Source organism: Myotis brandtii, unplaced genomic scaffold, assembly GCF_000412655.1.
Source record: "Myotis brandtii unplaced genomic scaffold, ASM41265v1 scaffold182, whole genome shotgun sequence".
Lineage (NCBI taxonomy): Eukaryota > Metazoa > Chordata > Mammalia > Chiroptera > Vespertilionidae > Myotis > Myotis brandtii.
The window spans coordinates 1,068,089-1,086,647 of record NW_005356751.1 but is presented as its reverse complement, the minus strand read 5'-3'; the positions used below and the strand labels follow the sequence as shown (position 1 = coordinate 1,086,647).

The 18,559-nt window shown below is 41.9% G+C and overlaps 1 protein-coding gene across 1 annotated transcript in view; it reads right to left on the bottom strand.

Annotated features, from left to right (window-relative positions):
• Nucleotides 1–1,153: 1,153 nt before the first annotated feature.
• MYO5A (myosin VA) overlaps nt 1,154–18,559 on the bottom strand; it is a 146,719-nt gene continuing 129,313 nt past the window's right edge. The window contains exons 36-42 of the mRNA XM_014537833.1: nt 17,728–17,882; nt 15,210–15,299; nt 13,073–13,223; nt 10,469–10,751; nt 8,601–8,775; nt 7,449–7,529; nt 1,154–7,190 (exon numbers count right to left, since the gene is read on the bottom strand). Coding sequence (XP_014393319.1) covers nt 7,038–7,190; nt 7,449–7,529; nt 8,601–8,775; nt 10,469–10,751; nt 13,073–13,223; nt 15,210–15,299; nt 17,728–17,882 — 1,088 coding nt within the window. The 3' untranslated portion in view covers nt 1,154–7,037. The remainder of the gene's footprint in view (nt 7,191–7,448; nt 7,530–8,600; nt 8,776–10,468; nt 10,752–13,072; nt 13,224–15,209; nt 15,300–17,727; nt 17,883–18,559) is intronic.

The window sequence follows — 18,559 nt, the reverse complement described above, 5'->3', positions numbered from 1 at the left end:
GGGTTTTACTGCACTCCACTCCAATCAAGGGAGCCCTCCCAAGGCAAAGCTGCTGGTTTTCACAGCTCCCCAACTGTGGCAGAACTACCACATGATCGAACTGGGGGAGGGGAGGAGGATGGAGTAGCCCCAGCCAACAATGTCAAATTCCATTGTTCTTACTCAGAGTTCACTGGTTTTCCATGGATAACCATTACTAATTTGTTGTGTGCTATTGATCAATTTATAGAGCTCTAAAAGTGTTGTTTTTGAGGAGAGACTTTGTTGAGCTCCTTCCTCAGTCTGCCATACCAGGTGGCAAAAGTCTGCTGAAAAATAAAAATTTATTGCAATATGATTCTCATACTATAAACTTCACCCATTTAAAGTATACAACTCAGTGGTTTTTAATATAGTCACAGATATGTTAAACTGTCACCACAGTCAACATGGTCATCTCAAAAAGAAACTCCAATGCTCTTTACTCATAGTTATCACTCTCTATTCCCTCAGTACCCTCTACTCCTACGTGTAGGTAGGCAACCACTTATCTACTGTATGTCATTTCTCTTTTTTCCTTAATTAGCCTGGCTAGAGGCTTATCAATTTTTTATTGATCTTTTCAAAGAACCAGTTTTTTTTTCCCCACTGATTTTCCCTATTGGTTTCCTGTCCTAAATCTCATTAATTTCTGCTCTAATTGTTATTTCTTTCCTCCTTCTTATTTTGCACTTAATTCATCCTCTCTCTCTCTCTCTCTCTCTCTCTCTCTCACTTCCTAAAGTAGAAAGTTATATATTTGATTTTAGGGCCTTCTTTTCCCTAATGCATGCAGTCTATGCTATAAATTTCCCTCTAAGTACTGCTTTCTTTGCACCCCTCACATTTTGATAAGTTGTAGTTTCATTTAGTTCATAATATTTTTAAATTTCTCTTGAGATTTCTTCTTTGACTCATGTGTTATTTAGAAGTGTGTTGTTTAATCTCCAAGTATTTGCAGATTTTTCAACCATTTTTCTTGTCATTGATTTCCAGTTTAATTGTTTTCATCTGAAAGCATACATTATAGGACTTCTATTTTTTAAATTTTAAAGGTGGTCCAGAATGTGGTCTATATTGGTATATATTCCATGTTTCATGTGTTGTGGGTTTATTTATAAGACACCAACAAAAATCCTTTATATCCATATCTTTATTTGAACAATTTTCTATAATAGCTAGGAGAATACAGCATTAATGACACACATTTACTCAGTACAACATTAGACAACTACAAATTTAGAGCTTAAACATCAATCTGATATTGTTTTGGTTTCCATCTTAGCACTAGGTGATATCTAGTGAAAAACCCATGTTTCAAAGGCTTCTGTTAAAATGAGGTGAATTATTAACTTATTTTTAAAAACTACATGTGAGATATGCTGGGATGGGTTCCCTTTAAAACTAGAGTTGGTTGGTAATTCCTTCATTTCTTAGTACTTCTGCTTCCTTTTTAATGGCTGAATACTGTACCTAAAAACTTTTCCAGGTCCAAGAAGAAAAACTGTTTGGAAAATTGCAATGTTCAATTTCATTTTAGTTAAAAGGCATATCCATTTCACCGTAAATTAACAATTTAAAGTTAATAATTAAAATGTAATATGTTAAATGTCATGAGCTCATTTCTGTGCAACACTGTTAGAGCAATTAAAATTTCCAAGACACAAAAATGTCAACCTTACTCCAGGATTCCACAGAAATACATAACTAGGAATCATAAATTACAACACACATATCCACATTTAATGGGAAAAAATCAGCATTTGTTGGGAAAAAATTAAATGGCTCAAATGATTGAGAGCCTGAAATGTGAGCTAAAATCTTACAACATATGGCAACAATAAGACATTTGAAATTATTGTCTGAAAAATGCATTAAAATGTACTCACCTACCAAGCATTGAATTATACATTCCGGTTTCAACTCAAAAAACATTTTTCTTTCAAATATTTCAGGCAATATTACAGTACTAAAAAGGTTAGTCATTTTCAGATATTTATGACTCTACTAACACCCATTAAGTTAAGCTAATGAACATTTTAGCTAGACCGAATTATAAAATTAAAAAATGTATAAAACACATTTTGGCAGATATGTTACACAGTACTTTTCTGTTTCTGATCTTCTGAAAACCCACTAACTCCAGGCTGATTTAATTTAGGGTAATACAATGGGTTCGAATTTATAGCATTTTTTCTTGTTTTCAATCTTTTATAGTACCGGGTTCTTAAAAAATATTTTTAAAGAATGTCCATGAAAAGTTTGACAGTGGTACTCTTTACCTTTTTATTAAGAAAAGGCTGTGGAAAACAAGCCATTTAAATGCTACCAAAAGTCTAACATTTCTTCCATATGTTCATTTGCTTACTTGTGACCCAGAGTCTTCCCACCTCTTGACCCCCAAACTCAGGAAGACTTTCTAAGCCCCCATTCCATTGGCTCTGAGACTGTTGCTACCCCAGAGTTCTACTACCTGTTTGGAAATAACAGAAAAGAAAGGAAGAAGTAACAGGTGGGGGAGGAGCATGCAGACTCGGGGAAAGGAATTAGTGGTTGGAGGCCACACCCAACCAAAACCCTCACAAGACCTTGAGAAACAGGGCTTGATATTCTCTCCAGGCAAGACATCCCCGTACACAGGAAAAGTTTCGGAGAACTTAAGGCAGCTCCAGGAGGGAAGGGAGCAGGGGTTAAGGCGGCCCTCACAGCAGGGCCTGAGAAGAAATGACGCTGCCCTTATCCATGAACGGAGGCCACAGCAACACACAGCTTCCCTAACACACATGCATACAGCACACCTCCTAGCTGCAAAGTAGACACTGGCAGCATGCACACACGGTAATGTCTACACACGCCCTGACTTGTGCACGGCCTGGCGGGGATAGCGCTCAGAAGCACCCAGGGGCGTGGCCTGCAGCTGCAGGTTCCCCAGGGGCTGCGCAGCTCACTGGTGGCTCCAACAGCTCACCTGCTGACTCTAACAGAGGGGTGTGTGTGGAGAGTGACCTTCCTCATCGCTTTGGGAGGTGTTCACTAATCTCCATCAGGCCGAGACAGCCTGCTACTAATGAGTGACCTAAACACAGTGTCGCACCCTCCAGGGGAGCACTGAGTAATTACAGAGCCAAGCCTAGTGGCAGCAGGCAACTGTGACAGAAAGAAAACTACTGGCTCTAGGTGCTCTGTCTCGTCAGCACAAAGAACTCGACATTGCTCATTACTCAGCTCCCATATGCCAGCTGCCAACTCTGATAAGAAGAAAGAGCACCTCTTGCTGACCCGGGGCCCCCCACAGGTACCGAGGAACAGATGTAACCTCAGGACTTGCCGCTGTGGGGCGAGCAGCTGGGCTGCAGGGCAAGTCTGACCGACCTCTCTCATGTCACCATCAGCAGATGACTGCAGCCACAGTTCTCCCTTCCAGTGCTGCTGTGAGGACACAGTGAGGTAACGAGAAAGCACGCTGGAGGAAAGCAGAGCCAGATGCGAGGTCTGTGCTACAGGAGAATTTAAAGGTCAATCACTAATTTTTGCTGTTTTATCCTAAGTAGTTGAAGTTACCCAGAGGATATTTGATTTTGCCTCCTGGGGAACGCTATGAACTGGTGACTGTGTGTGTGTGTGTGTGTGTGTGTGTGTGTGTGAGAGAGAGAGAGAGAGAGAGAGAGAGAGAGAGAGAACACTTCTCAGATGGTGACAGTTGCCCTTTTACCTAGGGTTACCAGGAAAGTAATTTCTCAACCATCACTGTACTGAGATTCTAATAAAGTATTTTCATAGTTCCCCCCACTTTTATGAAAAGATTTGCTCTGTATTATACATACTTACCCAGAAAGAGCCAACTCTCAATTATCCACTGAAATAAAGCAAATCGTACCAACTGATCCCAACCCCCAAATCTCCTTTAAGTTGGCTTTGGAATATATGGGTATGTACTTTATCCTGACAAAAGAAGTGTCAGGTACATGGGGATTTTTCAAAACTTCCAAAGGAATCATGAAGCCACATTTGTGGATCTTAAACCATATTCATCTTCCCCGTCTTTGTAGTTACTCTCAGGTGGATCAAAGCCTTAACCTAAGAAAAGCTACAAGAAGGGAAACTGCTTCTAATTTTTCAACTACGAATTCCAAGGTTCGAGCTGAATCTAGATGTGAGTGAGTGGGGAGTATCGAGAAGGGCTTAAGACAATGAAATGCTATTCTTGCAAGATTTTTCTTTGAATTCCTAATGTGTGTCATAGAGGAATTATGAGAAAGTAAATTAGTGATAATGTTAAAAATGTACTACAGAGAAGGAGAACAAGTTTTACAGATTTGCTACAAGGTAAGCCATCAGGTGGGCCAGGGGGCAGCTGAGGACCGACTCCATCCACTGCTGCCTTCAACGCAGTCAGAGCAGAGATGGGATACACGGATTGCTTGACAGAAGGGGAAGAGCGAACAGATAAATGGGCAGGCGGAAGCAGCCGGAAGTGTGTGCAGCTGCATGAGAAAGTGTGGGTGGACAGAAGGGCGGGTGAGCAGTCCTCAGACCAGTGTTGCATCCTCAAGTAGCAGTTGTTACCAGGCCATGGGGTCCCTGCTTCAGGTACTCTTGTTATGACTAACGGTCTTCAGGCTGCTAAGAGAAGTTAATTCCCACCCCCACCTGGGTCCTGGGAGCCCTGGGAGCCCTGGAACAGCGGAACTTTGTGTGGCCGTCCCTTAACAGGCCCTCCGGTCCAGCAGGGGACAGGCTGCAGCACTGTCCAGCAGAAGGACAGCAGTCCAGGGAGAGACCAAGGCCATGATGAGAGACGCTTCAGGATGCGAGCTGTCTGGGAGCAGGAAAAGGGGCTGCAGGCAGTGGGACCCACGGCGCATCCTGAAGACCTGACAAGACTGAGGGTCGCATGGACATGCCCATGGACATGCTGCACAGGACTGAGCTGGGGAGGTCGGGGCTTCGCTGGACAGCCTACCCATGGTGGCATTTTGTTAGCAGCTCCCCACTCAAGTCCCATCTATACTCTTAGACTATGACACATTCAGTACTAACCACCTGGTTATGAGTTCATTGTTCACTGAAAACCACAGTGACAAACCAGGCAAAACTGAGAGAATCTGATTGAATTAGTAATGTTTTGGGTTGGTTTTGCAAATAAATGTATCCAATTGAATACAGCAGTATGTGATTCAATAAAAACCACCCAGACAAATTAACTTTCTAAAAGCATGGACACAGATCATGCACATTGAAGAAAGGTTATAACTAAACAGATTTGTGATATTTTTATTAATCCCTCAGACTTAACAGGCACCGAACACTGGTCTCTACATCAGAGGATAAACTTACTGAGGAACTACAGCTCATTTCTCTAGGATCTAAGCGCCGAGAGGAGAGATGTTAGACATGGAAGGGACCTTAAGAGTCAGGTGTCCAATCCTCTTATTTATAAAAGAGGAATTTGAGGCCTAAATAAGTTAACAGATAGTATTTATCTTTTAATAACAATCTTTATCACTGGTTCTAAACTGTTTGACTTCCATTAATAATATTGCACATATTTTAATAAGATGCATTTTTATAAACCATCTGGGAGTTAAATTATAAAAATCTATGATTGCAAGGAAGAACCAGAGTTTCTGATGAAAGCTAAGGATTTGTATTTGCACAACCTGAAAGATTTATGTATAAGATTTCTAAGGAAAAAATGCAGGATATGTTTAATTAAAATTTTGGGGTGAAAACATAGAATCTGGGTCTTATGAAGCCCAATCCCCTGTAAAATTCAGCAATCTTCTAATATTTCTTAGATAAGTCCAAGTATTTCTAACACGATGCTCTTTAAAGTATCTAGTGTTACTGAGAACATTTATAGAAATTGCAAAGGCTAAAAAAAGGAATCATAAGTATTCATTATACACCTTCTTTTGCATAATTTATAGGATAATCAAGGTTTCAAGACCAGAATCATGAATATTCTGACAATGCTCTCTAGATAGTGACTGAGATTAATTCTTAATAAATTAAGAAGAACGGAAACCTGTCAAAGTTGACTGTATGCATTGCAGAAATCAGATCTGGGAACTAAAAATAAGTCACTTCACAGAACACTGTACCCTGTAGTGGTATCCACCAGGGAAAAATAATGAGCACACCACTGTAATGTGTCCTGAATAAATAATGACACCAACAACTGCCGTCTGTCTAATCCTACCCCTGAATGTCCAACATTTTGTCATATTACTACAGGACTTTCCAGTGTCTGCTACTTGTGCAGGTGAATCTGTAGATGTTTGCAAAGAATCCAGTTAAAACTGATCTGATTGTACTATAAACAGTTGATAAAAGAGAAGCTTATTCTCGTAGTACCTAACAAGAATACCGCTTACATGTTAAAGAACCCAGTATATAGCAGCAGTTTAAGATGCTCAGGAAACTACAGTGCAAATGGACTTCTATGCTATACAGTAAACCAGCATTTTCTTAATATCTCTACATCATAATGACACATGAAGGACGTTACTTGTCCAGCTATTATACCTACTACAGTTGATTTCTGTGATCCAGTCCAACATCACCATGATTCCTAAACTGATATGATATTATATGGTATGTTCTCAATAGTGATTTTTCTTCTGGTTACATAGAGGAGGTTCTCTGTGGGTACCTTCCTAACAACCACTCATATCTGGAATTTATGGTTTTTTATACCATTTAGATATAGTGCTAAGGATTTAAAATAAATGCTGGCAACTCAAGATACATTTTCCCCTTCCTTCCATCATTCACCTGCATGTGAACTCGGGGTACCTAATGAGCAAGGGTGCGCGGTGCTACCGGTAACAGCACGAAGGAGTGTGACTTTCTTTCCGAGGTGATGGAAGTATTCTAGGGAGATTTCCAGTTAATAACCTCTTGTTTGGAAGATAATGACTACATCTTCTTTAAAAATGTGTTTCAGTAGCTCACTGGAAATAATGGGTTCTTATTTCAGGCAAGAAATGTACTGTCCTTTTGCCTCGATGTGGCTTTCAGACCCGGGAGATGAAGCCCAGGCCTAGGCTGGCTGGGATCTGGATGGTCTCCAAGGCGAGGGAGGACGGGTTGAAAGGAAAGGTGACGGGAAAGATGTGTTTAGCATCCATGAGCAGCTGAGGAGAGTCCTTCCTGTCTCGTAAACGCATCTAAGAAGATTAAAAAACAAAAAAAAGCAGAGCATCAATTCTTTGAATCTATAAAGAAAATTTTCTCCTGCTAAAAATCCTACCCAAAATTCCCCAACAAATGAAGAATGTTTACATTTGTTTTAAATTCACTTCATTTTCCCAATAAGCTGTTATAAAAAAAATGCACTGTAAAAATAAGATAAAAATAATAAAAAAAATTATCTTTCAACAAATTGTAAAATTTCCATTAAAAAAAACTGTGTTGGGAGATCTTACCTGTATAGTACGAATAAATGACACAGAGACTCTTTCTTCAAACTCATTAACTGGCGTATACAAATTCAGCACTTTGACAATCTGTGAGAAATAAAACAATCAAAATTTTCAGCATATAGTCAAGTGAACTGGGGCTCATAATATAGAAGACCGAAAAGATCTCAGTGCAGTTCCCCTTCCTCCCAGGGCTGGTGGGGCAGGAGGGGAGATGAGATGGTCTGAGGGCACATCAATTTTTATTATTTTAATTTTTATAATAAAAGTGTATTAATCTCTGTACATTTTAAAAAGCAATGTAAATTTGGAAAAACATTCAAACTGCACAAAAAGAACAAAACATGAAAAGCAGAAGTGCCCTCGCTCCCAACCTCCCAGTTTCCCAAAGTGGCAATTTTTGAGGATCCTTACTATCCTTCTGGCTGTTTTCTGTACATACTCTATGTGTAACCTATGTGAGCTTTCTATGTTATGAGATAGGTGATGAACACCAAGAAAGTCCAAGAGTAAGCACAGAAATAATTGGGAAATGAGAAGTGGGCATGTGCATGCCTACGCCTCCCCTCATGCAGCTGCGGGTCCTCAGGGTCCTCCCTTCTCTGCTCCCTCCTTAAACTCAAAGCCTTGCCTGACTGGCCCTCCCCTGAACAGTCAGCTATCGCCCTCAGCAATCCTTCGGACGTCTCTCCACTGAGCTCGCTAGAATCTCTTCCAGCAGAATCAGCGGGTACCTCTGTCTTCCCTACTAAACTTGCAGTTCCTTTTCAGCAGGGATTGTTCCTTATATATTGAAGTGTTTCCCCCAGCAACAAGTGTGGTCCCTTGAGATAGGAACTCAATTCAGAAACAAGAATTATCTGTCTTACAATAGAGAAGTCAAAAGACTTATAAGACAATATGGAAAATTATTTTTTGGAACACAAGCTCCATAACAGGCCTAGGATGCTAACCCCTCAGAGTAGGGATGCTTTCGTTCCTGGTTGTGTCTCAGTGCACTGAAATGTGTGACTTCCTGTTAAAATCCTTCTTCAAGAGCTGTCAGATATATGTCTTCTCTGACGCAGAGGAAGTCAGCTCAGACAAGATCAATCGCTAGAGGATTTCTTTCACCCTTGACGAATGTGAAATGATGTGAGAGGAGGGAAGCTGCGTTACCTGGGCAGTAGTTAAAGCATTGCACATGGAGCAGATGGCTTCTGCATCATCATCTGTTTTCTTTTTCACTTGCAGAAGCTGAGCAGCCTGAATGAGAGGTTCCAGGGTTTCTTTAGCCCCACTGTTCATCAGATTCTTGTCACGTAGCCATTCTTCCAGTTGACTGACATTGTACCTGTGGGGAGAGAGAGAGAGAGAGAGAGAGAGAGAGAGAGAGAGAGAGAGAGAGAGAGAGAGAGAGAAAGGGGAGGAGAATGCAAATTTACTAAATGTTGTCATAAATGCCTTAATTTTCTGTGTATGGCTTTGTCAGGAATTTCAGTTAAAATGACAGACAGTATTCTTGTTTGCTTTTCTTAAATCTTATCAGCTGTACTTAAAAATTATCATTATAAAAAGTCATGAGGTTTATAATCACAATTATATAAGAGTAAATGACTAGAGAATATAATTATCTTTAATGCAAGATAGAAAAGTAGCCATTATAGCAAAAGTAAGACTGGCTAAAAGATAAGATAGAACACATTGTGTGGCTGTGCCCCCCTTAAACAGCTGACCAGAAACACTTTGCAATTTCTCCTACAACTTCAGAGGTGAGAAGTGATAATCCTTTAAGTCCGATCTCTTACTTAAGTCTATCTGAATACCCCCCACCCCCACACACACACACACTCTGTGCTCCAGCCTTCTTCAGGGAAGAGCCTGGATGATGGAGGCAGTGACCCGAGGAAGCTCAGGGAGGGAAGGAGAGAAGACCCCCAAACTACATGGGTGCTGAGGTATCAAGAGATGGCCAACCAAGTAACAGTGGTTCTCAAACTAAAATGAGGTAGATGGACACACAATCAGACTGAATAATCACACAAACAAGAGGAATTATTAGGTGCTGCAAATGTATAAACAAAGCTTATAGAGAAAGAGATTCTGCTACTGGGGAGTAAGGCATTAGCTTCTCAATGTTAACTACAATGGATGTGGGTCCGAATGGGAAATTTGAAAAGAATGCCAATGTTTCCTGAGACTGAGTAACTAAAGACTTTTGTAGGAGAATTCTTGCCTCCCCTGGGTGAATTTTCTAGCTGTTTTAAAATAAATTACTTGTAAAATAAGTCAATTCTGTTATGATAAGGAGGTTATGCTGAGGAGTAGTTGGCATCAAACCTAGTGCAGCTCTTCCTAGAACACCAAGGGCACATTTCAAGTATTAGTGATTCATTAAACATGCTCTTGTGGCCACAGTACAGAAAGGTATTTTGTTAAAATAAATTTCCAAGAGCAACCAAGCATTATAATTCTTCATTATTATTTGATATTTTGTTACTGTACAATTAAAACACACACAAACGCCCTAGCCAGTTAGGCTCAGCGGAGAGTCGGACTGTGGACTGAAGGGTCCCGGGTTTGATTCTGGTCAAGGGTGCATGCCCGGGTTTCGGCTTGGTCCCTGGTAGGGGGCGTGCAAAAGGCAGCCAATCAATGATTCTCATTCATCACTGATGTTTCTATCTCTCTTTCCCTCTCCCTTCGTCTCTGAAATCAATAAAAATATATTTAAAAAATAAAATACACATGAAAGAAGAGGAAGCAACTATCCCCTCTTTATGTGTTTTTCATCATCTTTCCACTCCCTCTGAAGACTTAGCTTAGCAGTGAGTGGAACCTGCTGGAGGCACAGCGGAGCAGTGATGACCGAGGAGAGGGCCAGCCAGGCCGCAGGACGTGGCTCCGTGCCCACGCTCCCTTTGCTGCTTGGCTGTGGCCCAGACAGACATCAGGTGCACTGACCTCGAGCCTGCCATCAGCTCCCCGCACGCTGGCAGGCAGTGGTGGGGCAGCGAGAAGAGGCCATCACTGCTGGCGTTTCTCACCTGATCTGCATGCCTTTGCTCCAGGAGCACATGTCCTTCCGCAGGAGGAGGTTGTTCAGCGTGATGGCCCCCACGATGTAGAACATCTGCTTGGCCACCTGCTTGATCAGCTCGGGGTCCATGCCGTGCTGACACATGACCGAGTGGAAGGAGCTGAGCTGCCGGAGGATGGAGTCCAGTGTGTAGGTGCCCTCGTCGGCGATGCTGGAGGTCCGCTTCCTCAGCCCTGTGGGCTTCACCCCGGACACGCCCTGAATGGTCTCATGCTCCAGCATGCCTGAGACTGCATGAATAGTTCACGTTAGAAGAGGATCTGGAAGGACACCGTTTCGTGTGCACAAACATTCACACATTCAGTTTAGGAAAATGATCTGAGCATCAAAACAGAGGGAAAAAGAACTCCCCCCAAAAAGCTTCTGGATTTTCAACTTTAATAAAGGGATAATTCTTAAATGCAAAAACTTGTTATGAAATTAAGAAATCTTAATGGTGTATTTTCTAAACTAAGAAGCAGCAGCCTGCACTAGCACCAGGGTGTGGTACCTTGGGAGGGTTCTGAGAGAGGTATGCAGCAGTTAGGAGAAGATGAGCGTTCTCCAGCGCTGTGTGAGCCCCAGAGGCAAACAAATCAAGTAGCAAGGGCAGGAGCCTGCCCAGCCAGTGTGACTCAGTGGTTGAATGTCGACCTATGAACCAGGAGGTCATGGTTTGATTCCCAGTTAGGGCACATGCCTGGGTTGCAGGCTCGATCCCCAGTATAGGGTATGTAGTAGGCAACTGATCATTAATTCTCTCTCATAATTGATGTTTCTATCTCTCTCTCCCTCTCCCTTCCTCTCTGAAATCAATAAAATATGTGTTTAAAAAAAAGAAGAAGAAGAAAGGCAGGAGCCGGGCAGAGGTCTTGGAGAAGACTTGGGCGGGGCAGTTGTGCAGGGCTGAAAAGCTGGGCCCTTCCTTGCCCTGAGCTTATCCTCCCAGGACTCAGCCTTCTCCTCTGGGGCACGGCTGCTCATCTCCTGCGCTCTCATAACATGTAGCCTAAGTGTCCTCTAGGACGGTTTTGGGACGCCTCCTCCTGGGCTGGGAGCCCCTTGAGAGCAAGGGCCAAGCCTGACTCACTTTTATTTCTCCTAGTGCTAACCTCAGCCTCCAAGAACCTCAGTCAACACTGTTGCTGTTGAATCACTGGGGGATTGGGTGGTGGGTTTAAGGGAGACACCTTAGAGCAGTGGTTCTCAACCTTGGCTGCACATTAGAATCACCTGGGAATCTTTTTAAAATCCTGATTTCTGGGCCTCATCCTCCGGAAATTCTGTTTCTTTGTTATGGGGTGGGGCCACAAGGGCCCACAACATCAGTAACAAAGAAACAGAATTTCCAGAGGATGAGGCCCAGAAATCAGGATTTTAAAAAGATTCCCAGGTGATTCTAATGTGCAGCTAAGGTTGAGAACCACTGCCTTAGAGGTAAACTTCTTGTTTAGCCAATAAAAATAGGCACAAATAGGAAAAGAGTCTGGCTGAAGCTGACCTTCCTTGCATTTTGGCTGGCCTAGGCTGCTTTAAACTCATGACTTCAGGGGACGACTGAAGAAATCACCCGACTCACATGGTTTCCTCAGCCTGTTATGTTTCTAGTTTGGTTGTGGGCTTATGATAGAAAATGGAACACTCTGGGCCCACAGAAGGGAAAGAAATTGTGGAAATGAGGAAAACACATGGGTGGGGAGGAAAGAGCAGCTGGGAGCAGTCTTCAGAGGCTACTGATAATCTGCCTGAGGACGAGAGTTTGGTAAGTTAAAAACAAGTGTGTGTGTGTTTTTAATTCAATGCATTTAAAGTTAGCAGCCTGCAATCTGTACATGCCCCCTAATTCCGACTTCAAACATGCTACACATTCCACAGTGCAGCATGATACATAAATAAACATGCAGAATGAGTGCACACATTTGAAGGGAGGTACATGGAATCACATTAGCTGAAAACACATATATAGAAACAGAAACACACAAGTACACACACACACACACACACACACACACACACACACACACACACAGTGGGGATCATTGAATTAGAAACTGCTGCATTAAACCAAATAGCCTTTAACAATCCCAGAAGGACCATGAGATGTACAACTTAGCCTGGGGTGTCTGAGCCCTGTTCTGTTGCCATGGTACCCTCCCACTTCTCTTACTGTAGCCTATTCGTTAGTCAAAGTGCAAACCCTCCCCAGCCTTCCTAGTTTTAGATGTAGCATAGTAGTTTCCTAGGCCAAAGTTTGAAGAAGTGGTTTTCAAAACTGGACAAGGAATAAGGTCTACTGCTGGGTACACAGCATTACCCAATCTTAGAGAGCGGTACTGCACATTGGGGAGGGAAACTAGATACTGCTGCCTTGGTCGTGTGGAAGCAGTGATTCTGATGTATTCCAGTTAGTCATGGCTAACATCCCATGTTCTGGGATTCCTCAGCTAATTTTAGGACCATTTTATGTTCTCCGTTTGAATACATGCTCTGAGACATGTTGTGCCACTGGTGGTTGTCTACTGGTGGGCATGTGAGGTGGACAGACTTGATGTCCGCGACGCCCTGGCCTTACCGATCATGGGCTGAAGGATGTTCTCCAGCACCCGCACGAGCTGCTGGTAGATCTGAATGGCCAGGTCACTTAGCACCTGCCGGTACTCAGCCAGGTCGAAGTTGGTGAGGCAGTGTTCGTTCTGGCGAGATGTGTTGTGCTTCATAAAGCCCTAGAGCCACAACGCAGAGTTAATGATGCACAGGAAGTGAGATGTCTGCTGTCTGTCAGACTCGCTTGATCAGCATCTTCCCGTTCTTTTTCTCTCTTCACAGAGTTTCCATCCATCCCACACATAAATGCCAGGATAATCATTTTCAGTATGTGTGTTTGTTTCCATCTTTAAAATTCCACTTCTTACTAGCTTTTGAATAATACCTAAACTTGGCAACTAGCATTTCCTTTCCAATAGCTATTTTATGTCAATAAAATAGGATGGGAGAACTTAATCTAAAAAAAATTGCCCTAGTCAGTGTGGCTCAGTTAGTTGAACATGGTCCCATATACCAAAACGTCACGGTTCAATCCCTGGTCTGGGTTGGGGTACGTACGGAAGGCAACTGATCGATGTTTCTCTCTCTCCCCCGCTTCTTTCATCTCTCTCTAAAATCAATAAAAACATATCCTCTGATGAGGATTGTAAAAAAATTAATGTTTCACTTATGAAACATGAAGTTTATTGCCAAACACTAAACTACCTAAAGTACTAACATGTTTAAACTTCAGTTCATTAAATATAGTCCTATTTATAAATACTGTACCCAAAGGGCATACATAAGCTTAAAACAGATCGACTTTCTACAGAGACTGGTAGATACATAAAAAGTTTTCCTTTCATGGTATCCACAGATGATTTTCATCTTTTGGTGGTATTTTGTTAAAATGGAGCCCTAGTCGGTTTGGCTCAGTAGATAGAGCGTCGGCCTGCGGACTGAGGGGTCCCGGGTTCGATTCCGGCCAAGGGCATGTACCTTGGTTGCGGGCACATCCCCAGTGGGAAGTGTGCAGGAGGCAGCTGATCGATGTTTCTCTCTCATCGATGTTTCTAACTCTCTATCCCTCTCCTTTCCTCTCTGTGAAAAATCAATAAAATAAAAAAAATAAAAATAAAATAAAATAAAATGGAAAGACAACGGTACAAGAAAGTACTTCTGTCTGCTATTGCCTGCCAAAGGGCAATATCTGACAGAAGCCCACTTGATGGGTTCTGCCCATAGTCCTTAACAATATGGTCCAGAAGTGGGAATGACAGGGCAGCGAATGGCCCCTCTGCGAACTCTGGTCTGTCAGTCCCACCTTCCCAGGGACCACATCTTGCCCACATTTGCCATAATTTGCCAGGACCGTCCTCTGCCCCGAGCCTCTGTCTGGGTGCTCAGCAAGTGCTACAGCTCAGTTTCTCTTCTACCCTCCTGGCAAAGGATGGGCGGTGCAGGGGAGTGGTTAGGTGCAGGGGAGTGGTTAGGTGCAGGGGAGTGGTTAGGGGCACGGGCTCTCGGAGGCAGGCAGACCCAGAATCCTAGCCCTGCTCCTATGGCTGAGAGGACTCGGGCAAATGGATGACCTTCACTGAGCTTCAGTTTCCTCATCTGTAAAACTGGGTCATAATCCCTACCGCACAGAAATGTAGCAAGAATTAAGTGACATAGTGTCTAGTAAGTGCTGTCTGATGCATAGTAAGCAGCCCTTAATAAACAGTAATTATTAACATATTACATTTAAAAAAATAAAGTCTGCCAAACAATTGATGAATACATCATTACAAACAAAAGCCAAACAGATTTTTGGACAAATTTAAAAAGACACGTCTTAACTTATCACCTTTAAAGCATTATAGTAAGCTAAAACTGTTTAATTTTTAAAGAGTCCTTGACTAGTCCACTTCCACATATTGACAAAAAGTTTCATTGTTCCAACTATTCATTGACCAATGCTCACTTTATTTCTATTGTGTTTTCTTATAATACAAACTCTCAGAGGAAAGAAACTTTGTTGTTCCCCACAGTCACTGTTCCATAAATAATAAACATCAAACAAAACTATGAACTTCCAAGCCACCTCTGAATTCAGGTTTCTAAATTAACCAATGGTTAAACATTGTCCTTAAAAAGATCAGAGAAGGCACAGCATGTTGGTTTTATAATCATGTTTTTCTCACCTCTTCTCCGCTGTACTGCTTCAAACAGTGCAAAAACCGGCAAGTGTTAGAGAGCCAGAAGGAAACGGTTTCAAAATCATCACCTCTTTTCTGAAAGAGAGAATAAGCCTAAATTTGCTTTTTTTCTTGGGGAAATAACAATCTGAAAAATAACTGAACAGATACCAGAAGGCCCATTCTTTCAGTTACCATTATAAACAATTATAAATCACAAAGGAGAACCAGAAAGACTGAAACACTGAAACCCGGATCAGGTCAAACATCATGTCAGTGATACGATACAATTAAGAAAAAAAAGATTTTAAATTGTTTTCTTAGAAAGAGGAAAGGAGAAGGAGAGAGAGAAACATTAATGTGAGAGCAGAACATCAATCAGCTGCCTCCTGCACACCCACTACTAGGGATCGAGCCTACAACCCAGGCATGTGCCTGATGGGAATTGAACCAGTGACCTTTTGGTGCACGGGACAATGCCCAGCCAACTGAGCCACACCAGCCAGGGTGAAAAGATACAATTTTTGAGCAGTGAATCAGAAATGGGATGAAGGAAGTCCAGTGCAGAGCAGTACACAAGGGAAGCTACTTGTCTCTTTATCAGGACTGGGACACATGTCCAAAAAACTCATTGCTAAATCAAAACAGAGCCCAGGCTGGTGTGCTCAGTGGTTAGAGTGGCAGCCTGTGCACCAAAGGGTCTCAAATTCTATTCCCGGTCAAGGGCATGTACCTGGGTTGCAGTTTCTATCCCCAGCCCCATGATGTGTCTCTCTCACATCGATGTTTCTCTTTCTCTTCCACTCCCTCCCTCCCTGTTCACTCTCTCTAAAAATAAATAAACAAATAAATGAAAAGCTATCCTCTCGTGAGGATACAAGACAAATATACTTCATTTCAAAAAGGGATGTGTGACAAATGCACATCAATTTTAAACGGTATCAAAAGGGTGTTAGGTTCTAGTACCCTCCCTTTGGTAATCTTGAAACAATCTGGTACAATAACTGGTCAAATTAGATAAATGCCTTCTGGCAATTAAGATGAAAGGGAGAAAACCTTAGATTTGGTTTTGTTGTCTTTGTAAAAGTTGGCTTAAGAATTAGCAAAACTTGTAGTCTATCTAAGTGCAACAGAGCATCAATACACCAAAAATGAAATGAATTATATTCACAAGATGCTCATCAATTTTTAAATAGTAAATCTTCAGAAATTCCACACTTCGGTAACTACTGTAGAATATAACTACAGAGAACATCTTAGCAATAGGGACTGAGAACTAGCATCTGTCAAAAGGTGATGACCAGACGCTGGGGGGAGGGGTGTGTTTCCCGAGTGCAGAGTTTCAGATGGGGAAGATGAAAGGCTCTGGAGATGGTGGTGATGGCTGCACAACAAGATGAATGCACTTAATGCACAGAGCTGGTCACTGAAAAATGGCTAAGCCCTGGCCGGGTGGCTCAGCTGGTTGGAGTATTATCCCATGCACTGAAAGGCCGAGGATTTGATCCCTGGTCAGGGCACATACACAGGTTTTGGGTTGGATTCCCGGTCGGGGCGCATATGGGAGGCAACCAATTGAGGTCTCTTTCTCACATCAATGTTTCTTGCTCTCTCTCTGTGAAATCAATAAAAACAAACAAATAAACAACAAAACTCCACATATCCTTGGGTGAGGATAAAAAAATGGTTAAATGCTATAATTTTTTGTTATGTATGTTTTACCACAATAAAAAAAGTATTTCATGAAAGACATCTTAGATTTCTGGGCATGTTAACTATCCACTTATCTCCATCCTAAAAATTCTCCTTAAGTCAGATAATCAGAAAGCAAAGTATTTAGAACACATTCTCTTAGCTCCTCACAGAAACACCAGAGTTAAAACTAAGAATAACGTTCATTGTTTTTCTAGAGTCAGGAGGAGGATTATGCAACGTGACTTAGTGATTACTGAGTCATTACGTAGGACTTCCTGCTCTAGTACATAATTTTTCTGTCTTTTTCCAGCCTTTCCTTTCTGATTAGTATCTGTGTGTTGCTTCTCACGTGGAATCAGGCACAGGTGACAAGGAAAGTTACGGGTGAAGAAAAGTTCAAAGAAAAACTTTATTTCATCAAATATCTTTTTATAAGAATGAGCCATGTATTATTGAACTTATTTAATACCTATTTTAACTATAGCATCATATTCCCTGTATATGATGGACTCCATTAAATATTTTAAATTTACTTCTAAGACCTTAAAAGCAGACTATTTCTGTCTATGAAGAAACAATTTTCTCCACAATTAAATGCAATGAAATCAAATTAGTTTTGATTATTGTTTATCCTGAGCCCTGTTTTGAAGAAGCATATAGACAATCTGTAAGAAAAAACGTTTCCTACTGTGGTACATTTCCACAGTGGAAGGTAGCAGTTAAAACTGCAAAGTGTTCACACCTTCCTCAAGGCTGAGGAAGAAAAAGTCCCTACATGCAGGTTCTGTTATTAATACTCATTATGAGAATTTTGTTAAACATGACTGACCTTTAATACTTTTTTGATGCTGTTAATTGTGGATGTTAGCAGCGACCTTACTTTCTGGTCATCGTTCAGGTAGTCGGCATGTCGAACACACATGAACAGGATATACGCTGGTAACCCTGGGATCAGGTTGACTGCTACGCCACGTGGCTTCAGTTCTGAGAAGAGAAGAGAGAAAAAACAATCGTACCTAACACCGACAGTCTTCATGAGATGTGCTTTGAGAGACAATGAAAGCCCAGTTCTCATGTGAGAGTCCAATCATTCAGGGTAAATAGGTCACATAAAAAGCATATTTTAATAGCTCAGTAAGAGAAGTTTTTGAGGGTGGGAACATGTTGAATTTTAGTTGTCTTTGCCAAGACAACTCCCAAATCTCTATCTTCTGCCCTGACCTTTCCCTTGAATTCTAGTTTCTTGGATCAAATGCCTTATTGGCATCTCAGCTCAGACATGTCAGACTGAGCCCATCCAAACCAAACTCCATTCCTATGGTACCTGCTCTTCCAGGAGTTGTCCCCCTCTCAGTAAATGGCAGTTCCAGCCTTCTGGGTTCTCAGGTTATAAACCTGTCATCACCTTTGATGTCTTTCTTTTTCTCACACCACACACCTAATCCATCAACAAATTCTGTTGGCTTTACCTATAAAACACATCCAGAATCCAGCTACCAGCTGCCCTGGTCTAGGTCCCCACCATCTCCTCCTGGATTGTGGTCTCTGATCCATCCCTCGCTCTCCAGTGGTACATTTTCACCCAACAACCAGAGTAATTCTATAGGAAAATGTCAGTCAGATCATGTCATTCTTGTTATGAAAATCTTCCAAGTAGCTTC